This window comes from Eleutherodactylus coqui, chromosome 11 (genome assembly GCF_035609145.1).
Source record: "Eleutherodactylus coqui strain aEleCoq1 chromosome 11, aEleCoq1.hap1, whole genome shotgun sequence".
In the NCBI taxonomy this organism is placed as follows: Eukaryota; Metazoa; Chordata; class Amphibia; order Anura; family Eleutherodactylidae; genus Eleutherodactylus; species Eleutherodactylus coqui.
In genome coordinates this window covers 135730951-135750330 of record NC_089847.1, presented here as the reverse complement: position 1 = coordinate 135750330, position 19380 = coordinate 135730951, and the positions used below count along the sequence as shown (strand labels likewise).

The 19380-nt window shown below is 45.3% G+C and overlaps 1 protein-coding gene across 3 annotated transcripts in view; it reads right to left on the bottom strand.

Annotated features, from left to right (window-relative positions):
* The window catches only part of NELL1 (neural EGFL like 1), a 674819-nt gene that overhangs the window by 442998 nt on the left and 212441 nt on the right, over window positions 1-19380 (bottom strand). For all 3 annotated transcript variants that reach the window (XM_066583599.1, XM_066583597.1, XM_066583598.1), the window contains exons 7-9: window positions 18929-19011; window positions 11529-11663; window positions 10919-11021 (exon numbers count right to left, since the gene is read on the bottom strand). In XM_066583599.1, coding sequence (XP_066439696.1) covers window positions 10919-11021; window positions 11529-11663; window positions 18929-19011 — 321 coding nt within the window. The remainder of the gene's footprint in view (window positions 1-10918; window positions 11022-11528; window positions 11664-18928; window positions 19012-19380) is intronic.

The window sequence follows — 19380 nt, the reverse complement described above, 5'->3', positions numbered from 1 at the left end:
CGAGGAGGAGGGGGGGGACAGCGGCGAGGAGGAGGGGGGGGGACAGCGGCGAGGAGGAGGGGGGGGGACAGCGGCGAGGAGGAGGGGGGGGGGGGGACAGCGGCGAGGAGGAGGAGGGGGGGGGAACAGCGGCGAGGAGGAGGAGGGGGGGGGAACAGCGGCGAGGAGGAGGAGGGGGGGGGAACAGCGGCGAGGAGGAGGAGGGGGGGGGAACAGCGGCGAGGAGGAGGAGGGGGGAACAGCGGCGAGGAGGAGGAGAAGGGAACAGCGTCGAGGAGGAGGGGGGAACAGCGTCGAGGAGGAGGGGGGAACAGCGGCGAGGAGGAGGGGGGAACAGCGGCGAGGAGGAGGGGGGAACAGCGGCGAGGAGGAGGGGGGAACAGCGGCGAGGAGGAGGGGGGAACAGCGGCGAGGAGGAGGGGGGAACAGCGGCGAGGAGGAGGGGGGAACAGCGGCGAGGAGGGGGGAACAGCGGCGACGAGGGGAACAGCGGCGACGAGGGGAACAGCGGCGACGAGGGGAACAGCGGCGACGAGGGGAACAGCGGCGACGAGGGGAACAGCGGCGACGAGGGGAACAGCGGCGACGAGGGGAACAGCGGCGACGAGGGGAACAGCGGCGACGAGGGGAACAGCGGCGATGAGGGGAACAGCGGCGAGGAGGAGGGGGGGGGAACAGCGGTGAGGAGGATGGGGGGGGAACAGCGGCGAGGAGGAGGGGGGGGAACAGCGGCGAGGAGGAGGGGGGGGAACAGCGGCGAGGAGGAGGGGGGGGAACAACGGCGAGGAGGAGAAGGGGAACAACGGCGAGGAGGAGAAGGGGAACAACGGCGAGGAGGAGAAGGGGAACAACGGCGAGGAGGAGAAGGGGAACAACGGCGAGGAGGAGAAGGGGAACAACGGCGAGGAGGAGAAGGGGAACAACGGCGAGGAGGAGAAGGGGAACAACGGCGAGGAGGAGAAGGGGAACAACGTCGAGGAGGAGAAGGGGAACAACGTCGAGGAGTAGAAGGGGAACAACGTCGAGGAGGAGAAGGGGAACAACGTCGAGGAGGAGAAGGGGAACAACGTCGAGGAGGAGAAGGGGAACAACGTCGAGGAGGAGAAGGGGAACAACGGCGAGGAGGAGAGGGGGAACAACGGCGAGGAGGAACAACGGCGAGGAGGAGAGGGGGAACAACGGCGAGGAGGAGGAGGGGAACAACGGCAAGGAGAATGGAGACGAGAAGAAAAAAAAGGAGGAGAAGGAAAGAGAAAGTATAAAAAGGGGAAGAAGGAGGAAGACGACAACAACTTTTATAGCTTTTAGACTGTGCTATACACCAATTTAGAAGGAATTGGTGAATTTCTGGTTTCGTTTGAACTAATTCAGAACTAACAGTACTTTTTGCCAACTTCAGCAAACTGGCTGAACTCAACATTTCAAAGGTTCACTAATCCTAACTGGTAACCATGTAGATACATAAGTTAGCATAGGAGACGTATACACAAAAACCATAGGCTATATTAAAATGGGTCTATTTGTAAATTAACTTTTTTTAAGCTACTATAGAACTCAAAAGGAATTCTCTATGATACAAGGAAGCCGGTAGTCCTCCGGACCAAGTAGCTCTTTTTCCTGTAGTATTCCCCTCAGCGCATATAAAGAGGGGCTGACTAGGGGGAATCCCTTTATTTGTGTATCCATGCATTTTTAAGGAAATGGTACATTTTACATTGGGCTGCTCTAGGGTTTTAGTGCCACCTCTATTGCAACACATAATGCTGCCATCTGATGGTTTGCTAAGGATGCACACTGTTTGCACTGAATACATCCCGATAAGCCCTGATAAGATACATCCTTCAGCCCATCTCATTTTATTATTACCGGCGCGCTCTGATTATCAGGTGTGGGTGGCTGCGTGTCACTCCACAGCCTGTCATCTGTAATACACATCCATCTCCAGTATATCGTCTATTACCAGATCTGTCAGGATACGAACTAAGCATATTATACCAATTACATCATAAACACGGGTCTCCGATTCTCCTGCATTCTCTACACAATCCCATTATGACAACAGTCTCTTCTCTTTCCTGATATGTCTTCACTCTGAAGTATTCCCATCATACACATTTATGGCATATCTACAGTGATCCCCTTCACAAAATTCCCATAGAAGCCAAAAAAAACCTCATCCTCTCTATAGAAGTCTATGAGAATTATGGAAAGCACTGAGCAAAGATCCTACAGTCTCTGGCATATAAAGGGTGAGCAAAAGTCTGGAGACACTCATTTAACTGCTTTAATAATGAGAAAATGTCTTCCAATGTATTAATGGTTTCATACTTTGGAAGACAATCATATTTTTACCTGGCCTTTCACTTCCCTTCCCATATTGTTCTAGTTTAAAGTTCTCTATTAATTGAGAGCTTTAAACTAGAACAATATGGGAAGGGAAGTGAAAGGTAAAAATATGCAGCTAATGAATACATTTGAGACCCTCGCTATTAGAAGCGGAAAAAAAGAACGAAGACAAAAAATTCAGAAGGAAAGTAGAGGAGCAAGAGACCCCGATCACTAACTAATATGTTTCTACACAAATGCACAGAGCAGGGGAAACAAACAAGGAGAATTGGAGCTCCTAACAGAGGAAGAGAAATATGATGTAATCGGCATCACGGAAACTTGGTGGGATGATACACATGATTGGATACAAGGCTTGAAGGATACAACGTATTTATAAGAAACAGACCTAATAAAAGGGGAGGAGGTGTTGTGTTGTATGTTAGGAAAACATTAATCTTCACAGAGATTTAAGCTTCAGAGCATGGGAGTTCTGTAGAAACTGTTTGGGTAAGAATACAAGGAGAGAACAACATAAAGGACACAATTGTAGGCATTTACTATAGGCCACCTGGACAAGCAGAAGATATGGAGGAACTCTTTCTACATCAGATGACCAAGCTCTCAGGGAAGCCCAACATAGTGATCATGGGAGATTTTACCGATCAAGACATTTGTTGGGAATCTCAGGTAAAAGTAATGGATCCAACAGATTCTTATCCGCTCTTGGTGACAACTTTATCTTCCAGAAGGTCGAACAGAAAACAAGGGGATCTGCTATCTTGGACCTAATTCTTACCAACAGAGAGGGAATGGTTGAGGAGGTAAGGGTGGCTGGGACCTTAGGAGGCAGTGATCATGATATCCTTGGATGTTGGATAACAAGGGGAGGAAGACCTGAGAAGACTCAGACCTCAAGGTTGGATTTCAGAAAGGCAGATTTTAGGGATCTCAGAAAAAGGGTTGGAAGAATCCAATGGCTGGATGTTCTTAAGGACAGAAATGTCCAAGAAGGTTGGGAATATTGTGAAATGAGATTCTCAAAGCACAATCGTTAACAATCCCTAAAAGAAGGAAGAATGGGAAGCATTTAAAGAGACCAGGATGGATGAACACAGAACTTGTAGACATGTTAAAAAGGAAGGAAAATATGTTTATCAAATGGAAAAATGGGGGGGGGGGAGAGAAATATCTAAAGAAGAATATAATGTGGTCTGCAGAAACTGTGGGGCAAGTGTCAGAAAAGATAGAGCTAATAATGAATTGAGGCTTGCAACAGAGGCCAAAAGCATTAAAAAAAGGATTTGGGGGTCAAAAGTCAAAAGATGCTATTGGATGCTTACAAGATGAAAATGGTGAATTGGTTAAGAATAATGCTGAGAAGATCGAACTTTTGAATTCCTATTTTGTATCTGTTTTCTTTCAGAGAGTAGATGTAACATCAACTGATCTTCCCTGTGCTGTTGGGGGATTAAAAGGATGCAGGCTATCTATAAGCAGAGAGATGGTGAGGGAACACTTGGCTAATTTAAATGAATTCAAGTCTCAAGGTCCAGATGAATTACATCCTAGGATACTAAAGGAAGCAGCGGAGGTAATTGCTGAACCACGTGCCATAATCTGTGAAAATTCCTGGAGAACAGGAGAAGTCCCAGAAGATTGGAAAAGGGCAAATGTTGTCCCTATCTTCAAAAAAGGGAAGAAGGTGGATCCAGGAAACTACAGGCCTGTGAGCCTGACTTCTATACCGGGAAATATCTTTGAACAAATTATTAAACAGCATGTATGCAAGTACTTGGATGATAATGGAGTAATTAACCAGAGCCAGCATGGGTTTGTAACAACAAGTCATGCCAGACTAATCTAATTTCCTTCTAGGTCAGAATCACCAACTGGGTTGATCAGGGAAATGAGGTGGACATAGTATATCTTGATGTTAGTAAAGCATTTGACAAAGTATCTCATACCATACTTTTTGAAAAAATTACCAACTATGGGATTGACAAGGCAACTGTTAGGTGGATTCACAACTGGCTGAGTGATCGTACTCAGAATGGTCATAAATGGCTGCACATCCAAGTGGAAGAATGTATCAAGTGGAGCACCACAAGGCTCTGTCCTAGGCCCAGTGTTGTTCAACATTTTAAAAATGATCTGGAGGAGGGAATTGATAGTAAACTGATCAAATTTACTGACAAAACAAAGCTAGGAGGGATAGCTAACACTAGGGAAGAGAGAGAGAGTACTCAAAAAGATCTAGAAAAGCTTGAACAGTGGGCAGCGACTAACAGAATTGTATTTAATAAGGAGAAATGCAAAGTCCTACATCCGGGCAAGAATAATGAAAAAAGCGCATACAGAATGGGAGGAATTGGGCTAAGCAGCAGCACATGTGAAAAAGACTTGGGTATACTAATAGATCATAGACTGAACATGAGTCAACAATATGATGCAGCAGCCAAAAAGGCAAACACAATTCTGGGATGTATTAAGAGAAGCATAGAGTCTAGATCACGTGAGGTCATTATCCCCCTCTACTCTTCCTTAGTCAGACCTCATCTGGAATACTGGGTCCAGTTCTGGGCACCGCACTTTAAAAAAGACATAGACAAACAGGAGCAAGTTCAGAGAAGAGTTACCAAGATGGTGAGCGGTCTGCAAATCATGTCCTATGAGGAACGGTTAAAGGATCTGGGAATGTTTAGCTTGCAGAAGTGAAGGCTGAGAGGAGACTTAATAGCTGTCTACAAATACCTGAAGGGCTGTCACAGTGCAGAGGGATCAGCCCTATTCTCATCTGTACAAGAAAAGACTAGAAGCAATGGGATGAAACTGAAAGGGAGGAGACACAGATTAGATATTAGACAGTGAGGGGATCAATGAGTGGAACAGGTTGCCATGGGAGGTGGTGAGTTCTCCCTCAATGGAAGTCTTCAGAGACTGGACAGACATCTGTCTGGGATGTTTTAGTGAATCCTGCACTGAGCAGGGGGTTGGACCAGATGACCCCGGAGGACCCGATGACCCTGGAGGTCCCTTCCAATTCTACCATGCTATGATTTTTATGATTCTAATTGGGAGGGAGGCTACATTTTTAAGTGAAGACTTTTTAGCCGGCCATTTTGAATTCCCCAATATTGAATTTTGCTCAGGTTTTTCAAATGGGAAAGGGGTCATATAATATATCAATCCAGGCTAGAATTTACTCAGAAACACAATGGAAGTGTCCGTTTTGCCCTATCTTTATTTGTTTCCTCTTCTATACATGTATTATATATACTATGAATAAGCAAACAATAAAAACTGCAGCAACACAAACAGGGGTCTACATTTCTTGCTCTGACAAGACTAATTTTTCAAATGCTTCCACATTTTGTATTTAAAGTTTTGTGAAAAATTAAAGAAAAATGCCTGAAATCAGTTTTCTAAAGCACAGGGAATTTTTTATTTTTTAATTTATTTATTTATTTACTTTTACACAAGGGGCTTTATTGCTAGTTTCATATAAACTTAATAAACTCTATTAGGCTGGGTTCTCACACGGCGTATTCCTGACGAAAATTTCGCGGTTTGGCTGCAGCGAAAAAACGTGAGATTTCCGCCAGGAAAGCGCTGCTTTAAAACCCGCTGTACTTAATCGCGGGTTTGGCCGCACGCTTTTCCGTTGCGGCCAGCGCTCCCATAGAGGAGAGCGCGGCCGCAATGGAAAAACAAAAAGAATGGACATGCTGTGCCCCAATACAGAGGTGTTCCTCTAGGCTATTCTTCTCCAAGGCCAAAGGATCAATTAGTTGCCCTAACCAAGTACCTAATTAGCCAGAACCGAGGCACCCAGGTAAGTCTAGCAAAAGCTCCAGCAATCCTGTTTTAGTAGCCTGATGTTTATGGATCATGGACAACGCCTTAAGGTTAATGTGCGCCCAGCCTCAGACAGGAAGGTGCGGCTCGCTTAGCAGACGATATAAGACTCGCCAATTTCAGCGGATATTTTTTAAAACAACTTAGTTAACAAATTCTCGGTGCTTTAACTTTCACAGATCATAAAAAAACTATTATTATATATTGAGGTCTGCAATACATTTATACAATTACCGGATCATTTTATTTGCTGGTTCATTCATGCGGGAATGTCACGGGGAATTTAATGTTGCTGAGAAGGCAGATATTCACCGGAGGGAAAAAATTATACAGGTAGAAAAAAATGTACGAACTGAGAGAAAATATCACACAAGGAAATATCAGATAAAACAGTATCAGACAGGGGAACGAGAGTCCCTCAATGAGAGATAGACCCCCGACGACAGACACCCCCTGGACAAGAGATAGACCCCCAACGACAGACAGCCCCCCCCAAAGACAGATAACCAATGAGAGAGACCCCCAAACAAGATACAGTTGTATCAAGCACCATCTCCGCTGGTGTGACATGCTACAAAGATATCAAAGCCTACACTACTGCGTACTCGGCAGTCATTAGACTATAATGGGCTATGCAAATACTGTAATGCGCCAAATGCAGATCCAATGTGTTGAACAGATGTTTTGCACCACACTTTTGTTCGGCGCTGGATGTATCAATATCGGCCAAGAATATATCCTTGTGTGAAATATTACCCAAATATACTAAAGTAACTCTCAAGCTTTGGGGAAAAAAAAAAACTTTTGTCCCATATCCAGAGAAGGGGCATATATAACCTACAGTTGTTCTGCTCTGCCGTCCTTCCAATCTGCTGATTCTGAGCCCATTTTCAGCCATCCAAGATGGCAGATGCAATCTTCAGACTACCTCATCCCTACAGTGCATTGGTAGTGTTAAACTACCAGTGTACTATATCTGCTTTTTCATTGGCCAGCACTGCTCATGTGATCACCACTGGCCACTCAGAGAGCAGTGTGTAGTGGGTATTAAGTAGTTAGAAAGTTGTAGCAGTCAACTTGGACAGCTGAAAACAGGGCTCGGAACCAGCGAATTAGAGGGACGGCAGAGGACAACTGTAGATAATATACAAACACAACCACGGCCCTGGGATAGAAGAATGGTGCAAAACCAGAGGACCGTGTTAAATAAGGAATTTTTTTCTACAAAAAAAACGTGTAGAACAATTTTTTAAAATCCCAGTCTAGATCTCATCTTCTTCTGAAAAGTTAGTAAGAACTCTATTCAGTGGTCCTTCTGGGAAAGTTGAGTTACAAGACACATGGCTGCCACTGTAACCCCTCGCACCATGGGTTATCACCCATGTTCCTGAATAACCAGTGACAACCAGTTTGGCTACCACCCTTACATAGGTTTTTCAACAGCTATCACATGCTACTGAAGAGTAGGTGAAAACCAACATGGCCGCCTTTGTAACCCCACCCATGGTTTATCACTCAACTTTCCTATTTTCTTGAATGATGACTGACAAAATGGCTGCCATTATTACATCAACCTACAAGAGTAATTACCCATCTTTTCCCGGACCGTGAATAAAATACTGCCTATTCATGCAGAGATGGGGCAGTGCGGGAATGTATCTCAGAGCATTGAAAAGACCCACAAAGAATCCTGAAAAAAGGAAGGATGGCTGATCACTGACAACTCAAACCCATCATCAGCCCCGAGTGCAGCCGACAACAGCTAATCCTCCGAACTACAAAAGAAAGGATGACTATAGAACCTACAACACCTAATCGCCTTTATGAAGCCCTCGGGGAAGGATCATGAACAGCACAATGTCCGACATACAAAGCAGCTTGTAAAGCACAGAAATCTGGACGATGAATAATCAAACAGGCAGAATACGATCAACAGTAAAGACCCAGAGGAGGGAAGATTGACAATAAAATGTAAAAAGCACCCTGGTTATAACATACCCAGTTACATAGACAGTATTACGGTATACTACCCTTGATATGCCAGCCTGGGTGCCCTAGATCTCACCCACAACCCCTGTCCCTGCCTTCTTGCCTCCACTCCTGGCTTACCCCAGGCGGGCAACTGGGCAGCGGTCCCTACTCTCACTAGGGACCGAAAAAGGGACGCTGGCGTACCTGGATGGAAAGGGTAGATGAAAATAACCAACACGAACAATACTAAGGAAAACTGAGGCAGATGAAAAAACCTGGCAGACAATAGCAAAGTATAGCAGACAAGATGACAGAGGCAGGAGACCTAAAGAGGCAGACTAGCTAGCACACTAAGGGAAACCAATAACTGGCAGTGATTGCAAGTCTCTGCCCGACCTTTAAACAAAAGCCTCCACCCAGGGGCGGAAAGAAGGAGGCAGTCAACTCCCAACAGAACATAATAAAAGGGAGCCCGTGCACAGCAGCTGCACTCACAGGTGCACGCGCCACCAGCACCAAGCCGTTCACGTCGCCCAGTCACCCGCGCCACCAGCAGCCACACAACAAGTCAGGGGGACGAGCCCCGACCGCGGGACCCTGCACACCGACACCCCGGGAGGACCAGCAAACGCCGCATGTAACAGACAGCCTGTGACTATAGGAAGAAAAAAAACTTCTATATACCAATTTATCCCATTACCTTCATAGAAAAATCAATGGAGGAACACAGGTGACCAAGACAGTACTAAAAAAAAAGGTGTGCAAATATTCCCAAGTGACGGAATACTAGTAGTCCATATGTACAAGAATATAACTACTATAATACTGCCCCCTATCTACAAGAATATAACTACTATAATACTGCCCCCTATGTACAAGAATATAACTACTATAATACTGCTCCTATGTACAAGAATATAACTACTATAATACTGCCTCCTGCGTACAAGAATATAACTACTATAATACTGCCCCCTATGTACAAGAATATAACTACTATAATACTGCCCCCTATGTACAAGAATATAACTACTATAATACTGCCCCTATGTACAAGAATATAACTACTATAATACTGCCCCCTATGTACAAGAATATAACTACTATAATACTGCCCGCTATGTACAAGAATATAACTACTATAATACTGCCCGCTATGTACAAGAATATAACTACTATAATACTGCCCGCTATGTACAAGAATATAACTACTATAATACTGCCTCCTATGTACAAGAATATAACTACTATAATACTGCCCCCTATGTACAAGAATATAACTACTATAATACTGCCCGCTATGTACAAGAATATAACTACTATAATACTGCCTCCTGTGTACAAGAATATAACTACTATAATACTGCTCCTATGTACAAGAATATAACTACTATAATACTGCCCCCTATGTACAAGAATATAACTACTATAATACTGCCTCCTATGTACAAGAATATAACTACTATAATACTGCCCGCTATGTACAAGACTATAACTACTATAATACTGCCCGCTATGTACAAGAATATAACTACTATAATACTGCCCCCTATGTACAAGAATATAACTACTATAATACTGCCCCCTATGTACAAGAATATAACTACTATAATACTGCCTCCTATGTACAAGAATATAACTACTATAATACTGCCTCCTATGTACAAGAATATAACTACTATAATACTGCCTCCTATGTACAAGAATATAACTACTATAATACTGCCTCCTATGTACAAGAATATAACTACTATAATACTGCCCCTATGTACAAGAATATAACTACTATAATACTGCCCCCTATGTACAAGAATATAACTACTATAATACTGCCCCCTATGTACAAGAATATAACTACTATAATACTGCCCCTATGTACAAGAATATAACTACTATAATACTGCCCCCTATGTACAAGAATATAACTACTATAATACTGCCCCCTATGTACAAGAATATAACTACTATAATACTGCCCCTATGTACAATAATATAACTACTATAATACAGCCTCCTATGTACAAGAATATAACTACTATAATACTGCCCGCTATGTACAAGAATATAACTACTATAATACTGCCCCCTATGTACAATAATATAACTACTATAATACTGCCCCCTATGTACAAGAATATAACTACTATAATACTGCCCCCTGTGTACAAGAATATAACTACTATAATACTGCCCCCTGTGTACAAGAATATAACTACTATAATACTGCCCCCTATGTACAAGAATATAACTACTATAATACTGCCCCTATGTATAAGAATATAACTACTATAGTACTGCCCCCTATGTACAAGAATATAACTACTATAATACTGCCCCTATGTACAAGAATATAACTACTATAATACTGCCCCCTATGTACAAGAATATAACTACTATAATGCTGCTCCCTATGTACAAGAATATAACTACTGTAATACTGCCCCCTATGTACAAGAATATAACTACTATAATACTGCCTCCTATGTACAAGAATATAACTACTATAATACTGCCCCCTATGTACAAGAATATAACTACTATAATACTGCCTCCTATGTACAAGAATATAACTACTATAATACTGCCCCCTATGTACAAGAATATAACTACTATAATACTGCCTCCTATGTACAAGAATATAACTACTATAGTACTGCCCTCTATGCACAAGAATATAACTACTATAATACTGCCTCCTATGTACAAGAATATAACTACTATAATACTGCCCCCCTATGAATATAATCTGACTTTGATAACTTACGCCTGCAGATCTTGCAACATTGACCAGGAATATGGACAGGTAAGTACTCTGGAGAACAATTGACCGGGGGGCACAACATATGTCTGCATTCAATAGCGCCATTCTAGAGAAAAGAGAAACACAGAGACAGATTATAGAAACATTTTGGTCTATGTTTCGGTAGGTATCATTATTGGCACAACTTTATTATATCCATATATTGTACCTTTTACAATGTATTCAGACATTTTGCTCCTTTCTATAATGCCAGAATTTATCCCTTTTTACCCAGAACAGACTTTCAGAGTCGCTTTTACCTATATTTTCTATCCATTATATTTCCTTCCTCTCAGTAATGGCCATTTTCTCAATGTCTTTATAGAAGGATTTAGCAGGCTGCAAATTGCAGTCGATAAGCTAAATTCCTGGAAATTCTCCGTGTCTCAAGGATATAATTATTACAAATACTATAACATGGCTCAGGGGAGGGGAAGGTTTGTAGCACATAATAGATTCTAATTTCCCTCTATACCTGCAAATTGCTACTGGATAATGTTGAATACTTCTGCGCTTCCGTGAAAGGTTCCGTCACCCCCAGTATAACATGATTAGGAGGCTCAGGTCGTCTCACCTTACATGTGCAGTTCCTGCAATGGTCGTCATCTACCCAGGAGTCTCGGTCCCTATAGATCACACCTTGAACCTGACAAGTCTTCTCACAGTGACAATTCTCCAGCTGGCTCAGTCTGGTCTCTGCATAGTTTAGCTGTAAGAATAGAAACATTGCAGAATAAGGTACATAGATGACGCAACTTCAGGAAGAAGGGCCATCCTCTTTGTGACTGTACCCTATATATGTAACACAGGGCTCATTTGTCCCCAAACCAGTAAAATACCCAACCATGCTGTTACTGGAGCCTTTGTAGGAAAGACATTATTATTTTCATTTTCTTCAATTTGCCATATTCAAAGAGGGATGTAGAATCATTCCATACATATCAACCCATACATACAAATCCATACACCCTGCAGATGGAGCAGAAACACTTGAAGATTATTTCTGTTATCATTGGGCCCAAAGATTAAACCTAGCTAATCAGATCTTACAGCTTTGTAGACCTATAGCTTTACTGTACAGCATGGAACTATCCAATGAGGGGCAATCACTACGTGGCATTCTCCTTCTTGCCAAGAGAGGATGCATCAAAAAGACAGGAGGGCAAACCACAATTCACAGAAGGGCAGAGCGGGCAAACAGACACCCAGAAAATAGGCAGAGAGCCAAGCAAAATCCAGAAAAGGTGCATAGGGGCAAAGCGAGACCCAGAAAAGATACATGATCCAAGATACATGAGCCCACTAACCACTTCACGGTTCCTTGCATTATAGTGGGTCCCTACACTAATATAAATGCATCACAGAAGGGGAAATCAAGAATTAAAAACAATCACAGAAAATCGCCGTTACTTACTGACTGAGGAGTGCATATAGATGCATCCTCCTCTCACCATGCAGGTAGCTGACTACCGAATGGAGGAGCCAATAACACCTGTGAGGGCACCGATAAAACACCCACTCAAGAACCAATCAAAAGCTAGAAAAGAAGTAGGGGGGGGGCAAGCGAAACTCATAAAAGGTGCACTGGGGCCAAGCAAAACCCAGAAAAGGTGCACAGGAACAAGCAAAACCCAGAAAAGATGTAGTGGGTCAAGTGAGACCCAGAAAAGGGGTGGGGGGTCAAGTGAGATGCACAAAAGGGGTAGGGGGTCAAGTACAACCCAGAAAATGCACATAAGAACCAATCAAAAGCTAGAAAAGAGGTAGGGGGGCAAGCAAAACCCAGAAAAGGTGCACAGGGAACAAGCAAAACCCAGAAAAGGGGTAGGGGGTCAAGTGATACCCAGAAAAGAGGTAGAGGGCCAAGTAAAACCCAGAAAATGCACATAAGGACCAATCAAAAGCTAGAAAACAGGTAGGGGGGGGCAAGCGAAACTCATAAAAAGGTGCACTGCGGGCAAGCGAAACTCATAAAAGGTGCACTGGGGCCAAGCAAAACTCATAAAAAGGTGCACTGGGGCCAAGCAAAACCCAGAAAAGGTGGTCAAGTGAGACCCAGAAAAGGGGTAGGGGGTCAAGTGAGACCCAGAAAAGAGGCAGGGGGTCAAGTGAGACCCGGAAAAAAGGCAGGGGGTCAAGTGAGACCCGGAAAAGAGGCAGGGGGTCAAGTGAGACCCGGAAAAGAGGCAGGGGGTCAAGTGAGACCCGGAAAAGAGGCAGGGGGTCAAGTGAGACCCGGAAAAGAGGCAGGGGGTCAAGTGAGACCCGGAAAAGAGGCAGGGGGTCAAGTGAGACCCGGAAAAGGGGCAGGGGGTCAAGTGAGACCCGGAAAAGGGGCAGTGTGTCAAGTGAGACCCGGAAAAGGGGCAGGGGGTCAAGTGAGACCCGGAAAAGGGGCAGGGGGTCAAGTGAGACCCGGAAAAGGGGCAGGGGGTCAAGTGAGACCCGGAAAAGGGGCAGGGGGTCAAGTGAGACCCGGAAAAGGGGCAGGGGGTCAAGTGAGACCCGGAAAAGGGGCAGGGGGTCAAGTGAGATCCGGAAAAGGGGCAGGGGGTCAAGTGAGATCCGGAAAAGGGGCAGGGGGTCAAGTGAGATCCGGAAAAGGGGCAGGGGGTCAAGTGAGACCCGGAAAAGGGGCAGGGGGTCAAGTGAGACCCGGAAAAGGGGCAGGGGGTCAAGTGAGACCCGGAAAAGGGGCAGGGGGTCAAGTGAGATCCGGAAAAGGGGCAGGGGGTCAAGTGAGACCCGGAAAAGGGGCAGGGGGTCAAGTGAAACCCGGAAAAGGGGCAGGGGGTTCAAGTGAAACCCGGAAAAGGGGCAGGGGTTCAAGTGAGACCCGGAAAAGGGGCAGGGGTTCAAGTGAGACCCGGAAAAGTGGCAGGGGTTCAAGTGAGACCCAGAAAAGGGGTAGGGGTTCAAGTGAGACCCAGAAAAGGGGTAGGGGTTCAAGTGAGACCCAGAAAATGGGTAGGGGTTCAAGTGAGACCCAGAAAAGGGGTAGGGGTTCAAGTGAGACCCAGAAAAGGGGTAGGGGTTCAAGTGAGACCCAGAAAAGGGGTAGGAGGTCAAGTGAGACCCAGAAAAGGGGTAGGAGGTCAAGTGAGACCCAGAAAAGGGGTAGGAGGTCAAGTGAGACCCAGAAAAGGGGTAGGGGTTCAAGTGAGACCCAGAAAAGGGGTAGGAGGTCAAGTGAGACCCAGAAAAGGGGTAGGAGGTCAAGTGAGACCCAGAAAAGGGGTAGGAGGTCAAGTGAGACCCAGAAAAGGGGTAGGAGGTCAAGTGAGACCCAGAAAAGGGGTAGGAGGTCAAGTGAGACCCAGAAATGGGGTAGGAGGTCAAGTGAGACCCAGAAAAGGGGTAGGAGGTCAAGTGAGACCCAGAAAAGGGGTAGGAGGTCAAGTGAGACCCAGAAAAGGGGTAGGAGGTCAAGTGAGACCCAGAAAAGGGGTAGGAGGTCAAGTGAGACCCAGAAAAGGGGTAGGAGGTCAAGTGAGACCCAGAAAAGGGGTAGGAGGTCAAGTGAGACCCAGAAAAGTGGTAGGGGGCCAAGTGAGACCCAAAAAAGAGGTAGGAGGTCAAGTGAGACCCAGAAAAGGGGTAGGAGGTCAAGTGAGACCCAGAAAAGGGGTAGGGGGTCAAGTGATACCCAGAAAAGAGGTAGAGGGCCAAGTAAAACCCAGAAAATGCACATAAGGACCAATCAAAAGCTAGAAAACAGGTAGGGGGGGGCAAGCGAAACTCATAAAAGGTGCACTGCGGGCAAGCGAAACTCATAAAAGGTGCACTGGGGCCAAGCAAAACTCATAAAAAGGTGCACTGGGGCCAAGCAAAACCCAGAAAAGGTGGTCAAGTGAGACCCAGAAAAGGGGTAGGGGGTCAAGTGAGACCCAGAAAAGGGGTAGGGGGTCAAGTGAGACCCAGAAAAGAGGTAGGGGGTCAAGTGAGACCCAGAAAAGAGGCAGGGGGTCAAGTGAGACCCGGAAAAGGGGCAGGGGGTCAAGTGAGACCCGGAAAAGGGGCAGGGGGTCAAGTGAGACCCGGAAAAGGGGCAGGGGGTCAAGTGAGACCCGGAAAAGGGGCAGGGGGTCAAGTGAGACCCGGAAAAGGGGCAGGGGGTCAAGTGAGACCCGGAAAAGGGGCAGGGGGTCAAGTGAGACCCGGAAAAGGGGCAGGGGGTCAAGTGAGACCCGGAAAAGGGGCAGGGGGTCAAGTGAGATCCGGAAAAGGGGCAGGGGGTCAAGTGAGACCCGGAAAAGGGGCAGGGGGTCAAGTGAGACCCGGAAAAGGGGCAGGGGGTCAAGTGAGACCCGGAAAAGGGGCAGGGGGTCAAGTGAGACCCGGAAAAGGGGCAGGGGGTTCAAGTGAAACCCGGAAAAGGGGCAGGGGTTCAAGTGAGACCCGGAAAAGGGGCAGGGGTTCAAGTGAGACCCGGAAAAGGGGCAGGGGTTCAAGTGAGACCCAGAAAAGGGGCAGGGGGTCAAGTGAGATGCAGAAAAGGGGTAGAGGGCAATGCAAGACGCAGAAAAGGGGTAGAGGGCAATGCAAGATGCAGAAAAGGGGTAGAGGGCAATGCAAGACGCAGAAAAGGGGTAGAGGGCAATGCAAGACGCAGAAAAGGGGTAGAGGGCCATGCGAGACGCAGAAAAGGGGTAGAGGGCCATGCGAGACCCAGAAAAGGGGTAGAGGGCCATGCGAGACCCAGAAAAGGGATAGAGGGCCATGCGAGACCCAGAAAAGGGATAGAGGGCCATGCGAGACCCAGAAAAGTGATAGAGGGCCATGCGAGACCCAGACAAGAGGTTGTGAACTAGAAAATGGAAAGGCGGGAGCAAACCACAACCTAGACAGGCGTGGGACGCAAACTGCAAGCTAGAAAAGGGGGCTAAGCTACGACTTAGCATAGGAAAGGGATCAAATCATGATCTAGCGAAGAAGGTGCAAGTCAAAAACTAGAAAGGGGAGGCAGAGGAGCAAGCTATAACCTAAAGCAAGAGGAGCAAACCATGACCTGTTAAACTAAATGAAGTGATCCGTCATCTCATGCATCATCTTCATTATATTCCTCGCAGTGCTGAAGTTTTCTAATGTTAAGTGCGCACGCCATGTTATCGGGGTCTTTGGTGGCATCTTGAATTCTGCGACATCTGCAGATTTACCTAGAAGTTACAACAGTTGACTTTCCTAATTTGCATTGTCTAAGCACATGCAGTGTCTCTGCACGTAAGACGGCCGCAGTCATTTCTGTATGAAGCAGCCGCATTGTAATGTCTTCCCACTCTGACCGGCGCCGTTTATCTTCTCCATCACTTATCAGCCGCAGATCGATATCTGAACATGATCCGATGCTTCAGCCAAGAGATTCATTCTAAATTAAAATGCGGCCATCGGCGGGGGACGGCGGGTTATCGCAAGATCGCTGTCTGCGGAATAAATGAAGTTTCTCGTTGTGGAATAGAAACATTTTTAGACCTAATTGCAGGCAGGAACCCGCAATTGATAAATGATTAATATGTCAATACCTCCCATATCACTACAACACACACCAAATGCCACTTCAAGCCACTGTGATTTAGGAGGAATGAGGGAAGGATCGATAGGGAGAAAGAACATTCCCCAACATTGAGGCGAATCTGAATGAAGGGACGCAGACGTCATTACCAGCGTGTCTTTAATGTCACAACACGCTCCCAGATAAAACATATTATTAAACTCAACAAACAACCCTCAACGACTTCAACATTTCCAGCATCTGTGTAAACTTCAACGTCCCCAGACAAAAAAATAATAAGCAGTCGCTGCAGACAGTAGTGATTAAATGCATTGCAAGTGAAAGAATTCAAACAAGAGGGGGGCGCTGTTGCATTAATAGTTATGGAAATTATTGGTGCTGCCTATCGTAGTGGGGAAAAGTGGTACTGCAGGTCACAAATGTAACAATATGTAACAAACAAAAGGTTCCTCGTTAACTAAAAGGATATGTGTAAAAACGCTCTCACATGAGTGTTTTCCTTGTGCATATCTAAAGTGCGAGGAGCACACAGCAGTACACAATGCAGACAATCCCCATGCATTATCTTGGTGCGCGTAATACTCTCTAAGATAGAACTTGTCACAATTTATTTTTTAAACGCGCATTTCTTGTGCTGTGTGCGAGGTACTTACTACGCAGGGACCATATGCTCATGTGAGAAAGGACTAAGACAATAGAGAAGTGGTCTGCAACCTGTGACTCTCCAACTGCTTGAAAACTACAACTCCCAGCATGCCACAACAATCTATTGTTGGAGAGTCACAGGTTGGAGATAACTGCCATAGAGGCATATGACAGATTTGGGGGCTGTCCCACAATCCTTAGAGGCAAAATTAATTACAATTTTCTAGGATTTTTTGGAGTTTCCTTTTTGCAGTTTTCACTGTGCGGTAAAAAGACGCCAACTTGATTCTTCAGGTCGGTGGGAAAATGAAAATACAAAATGTATATCCTTCTTGCTAGGTTTTACTGTTACAAAAATGCTGTACTGTCGTCATATTCTGAGATACGTAATCTTTTTTAGTTGATGGAGCTGCGTTCGCGCTCGTTTCTGGAGAGGCAAGCTGTAGATTTTGTATCATTTTGGGATACACAAACTTTTTGATCATTTTCTCCATTCAGTCTCCTCCTCATTACAGGGGGTTGCAATAATCCTGCATTGAAGATGACAAGAGACATGCAACCTCCATTCTCGAGATCGGCAGGGCTCTTAGCAGCGAGACCCCCACCGATCAGCAAGTTATCCCCCCAGTGGAGGTCATGCAATCTTGGTACCACCCTTGCACACCTTGTGATATATATTCTCATGGCAGGTATCAGTAAAAAGAGATTTACCAAAAATTGTCAAATATTACCTTCCAAATAATCAGGAGCCACTACTGTATACAGATACATAGAACTCAATAGTAGAAGAGTATGCAGTATGCTCCTGAGCTCCCCCTGGTGGTGGCTGCAGGTAGATATAATTGTATCATTTATCTCTAGGTCTCTAGAGGGGATTTAGTTCTGTATCAGAACAATTAGCACTCCGACTGATATATATGGAAATTAATCAGTGCAGAATTCGACTTTAAAACCAACATGAAGATTAAAAGTGGTCACATCAACTATAAAAAGTGACATTTTCCCAGTATCGCCCTATGTTAGTCACTGACCATACAAACAGATAGTCATTTCTATGAGATGACTTCTTGGAGAAGAAGTGTAATTATCAGACTTTGTTCACTATTCCACTGCACTACTTTACAAAAACACGTCAGGAGCCGTGATATCAGCAGTATTCTACATGAAGGTATCGCTGACACGTTACTGCTAGACCTCCGCGGGATCGGTATGCTGGAGAGAACCGGAGCGCTATAAGCCGCGGATTGTCCAGCGCACTTCTATCATAATCCTGCTGGGTGCAAGGTAGGACTACATTAATTACAGATGTGTGATAACATGGCATTAGAGCCGCCAGATACCAGAGACACAGTATGTGAATTTAACGGAGGATGTATCTCACATGGCTTAGATACACCAGCTTGCCAAACAGCATTGAATATGACATACAGATACACTGGTTCAGTAGATAGTATCACAAATTAAAGGCTTCGATAAACCAAATTTGCAGATATCACATGATAGGATTTAGATATATGGATTTAGCAGATAGTAACACACATAATGAGATCAGATACTCCATCTCTGCAGACATCACCACGCATGACAGGGTTAGATACACCAGCTCAGCATACAGTATCCGTCATGACTGGATCAGGGCTCACTCACATCAGCATTGGAGACTACATCTGGAGCCGCCTCCGTTGCCGAGGGTCGCTTACCCTTGATGTACCCATGTGACCCCCCTTTAGATGACGGCTCCCCACATAACTTTATAACACCCCAGCCAGACCCTCATAGGGACGTGTGCAGCTGACCCCCGCCTTCTTCTATCGCCTTACCTTTGCTGTGAGTTTCGCCAGCAGCTCCTGTAAATCCATGATGCCTTGTACAAGACTCAGGAAATCGCTGCAGGTCGGACATGCTCCATAAGACAAGACAAGAGAAAGCAAGTAAAAACCTTGTATCAGACGTGATGCATCCAGAAACTACAATATGGAAAGGAGGATATTAGGAAGGGGGGGTGCAAACAATTCATCACGGGGGGGGGGCAGAATTCCATCTACTTCAAAGGGAAACAAATGTATCTAATCATCAATCAGAGCCAGGTGATACATTGTGATAGCTGATCAAAGACAAGCCTCTTCAGGTCTCCAACAGCAAAGAAAAGTTGGGTTGGTTCACCAAATCTGGACAAAAAGTTTGGTTCGGTCCAAATTAGTTTGATCTAAACCTGAACTTAACCAATACCTGTAAAACTGGCACATAATGAAGGGAAGGGGGGGGGGAAATG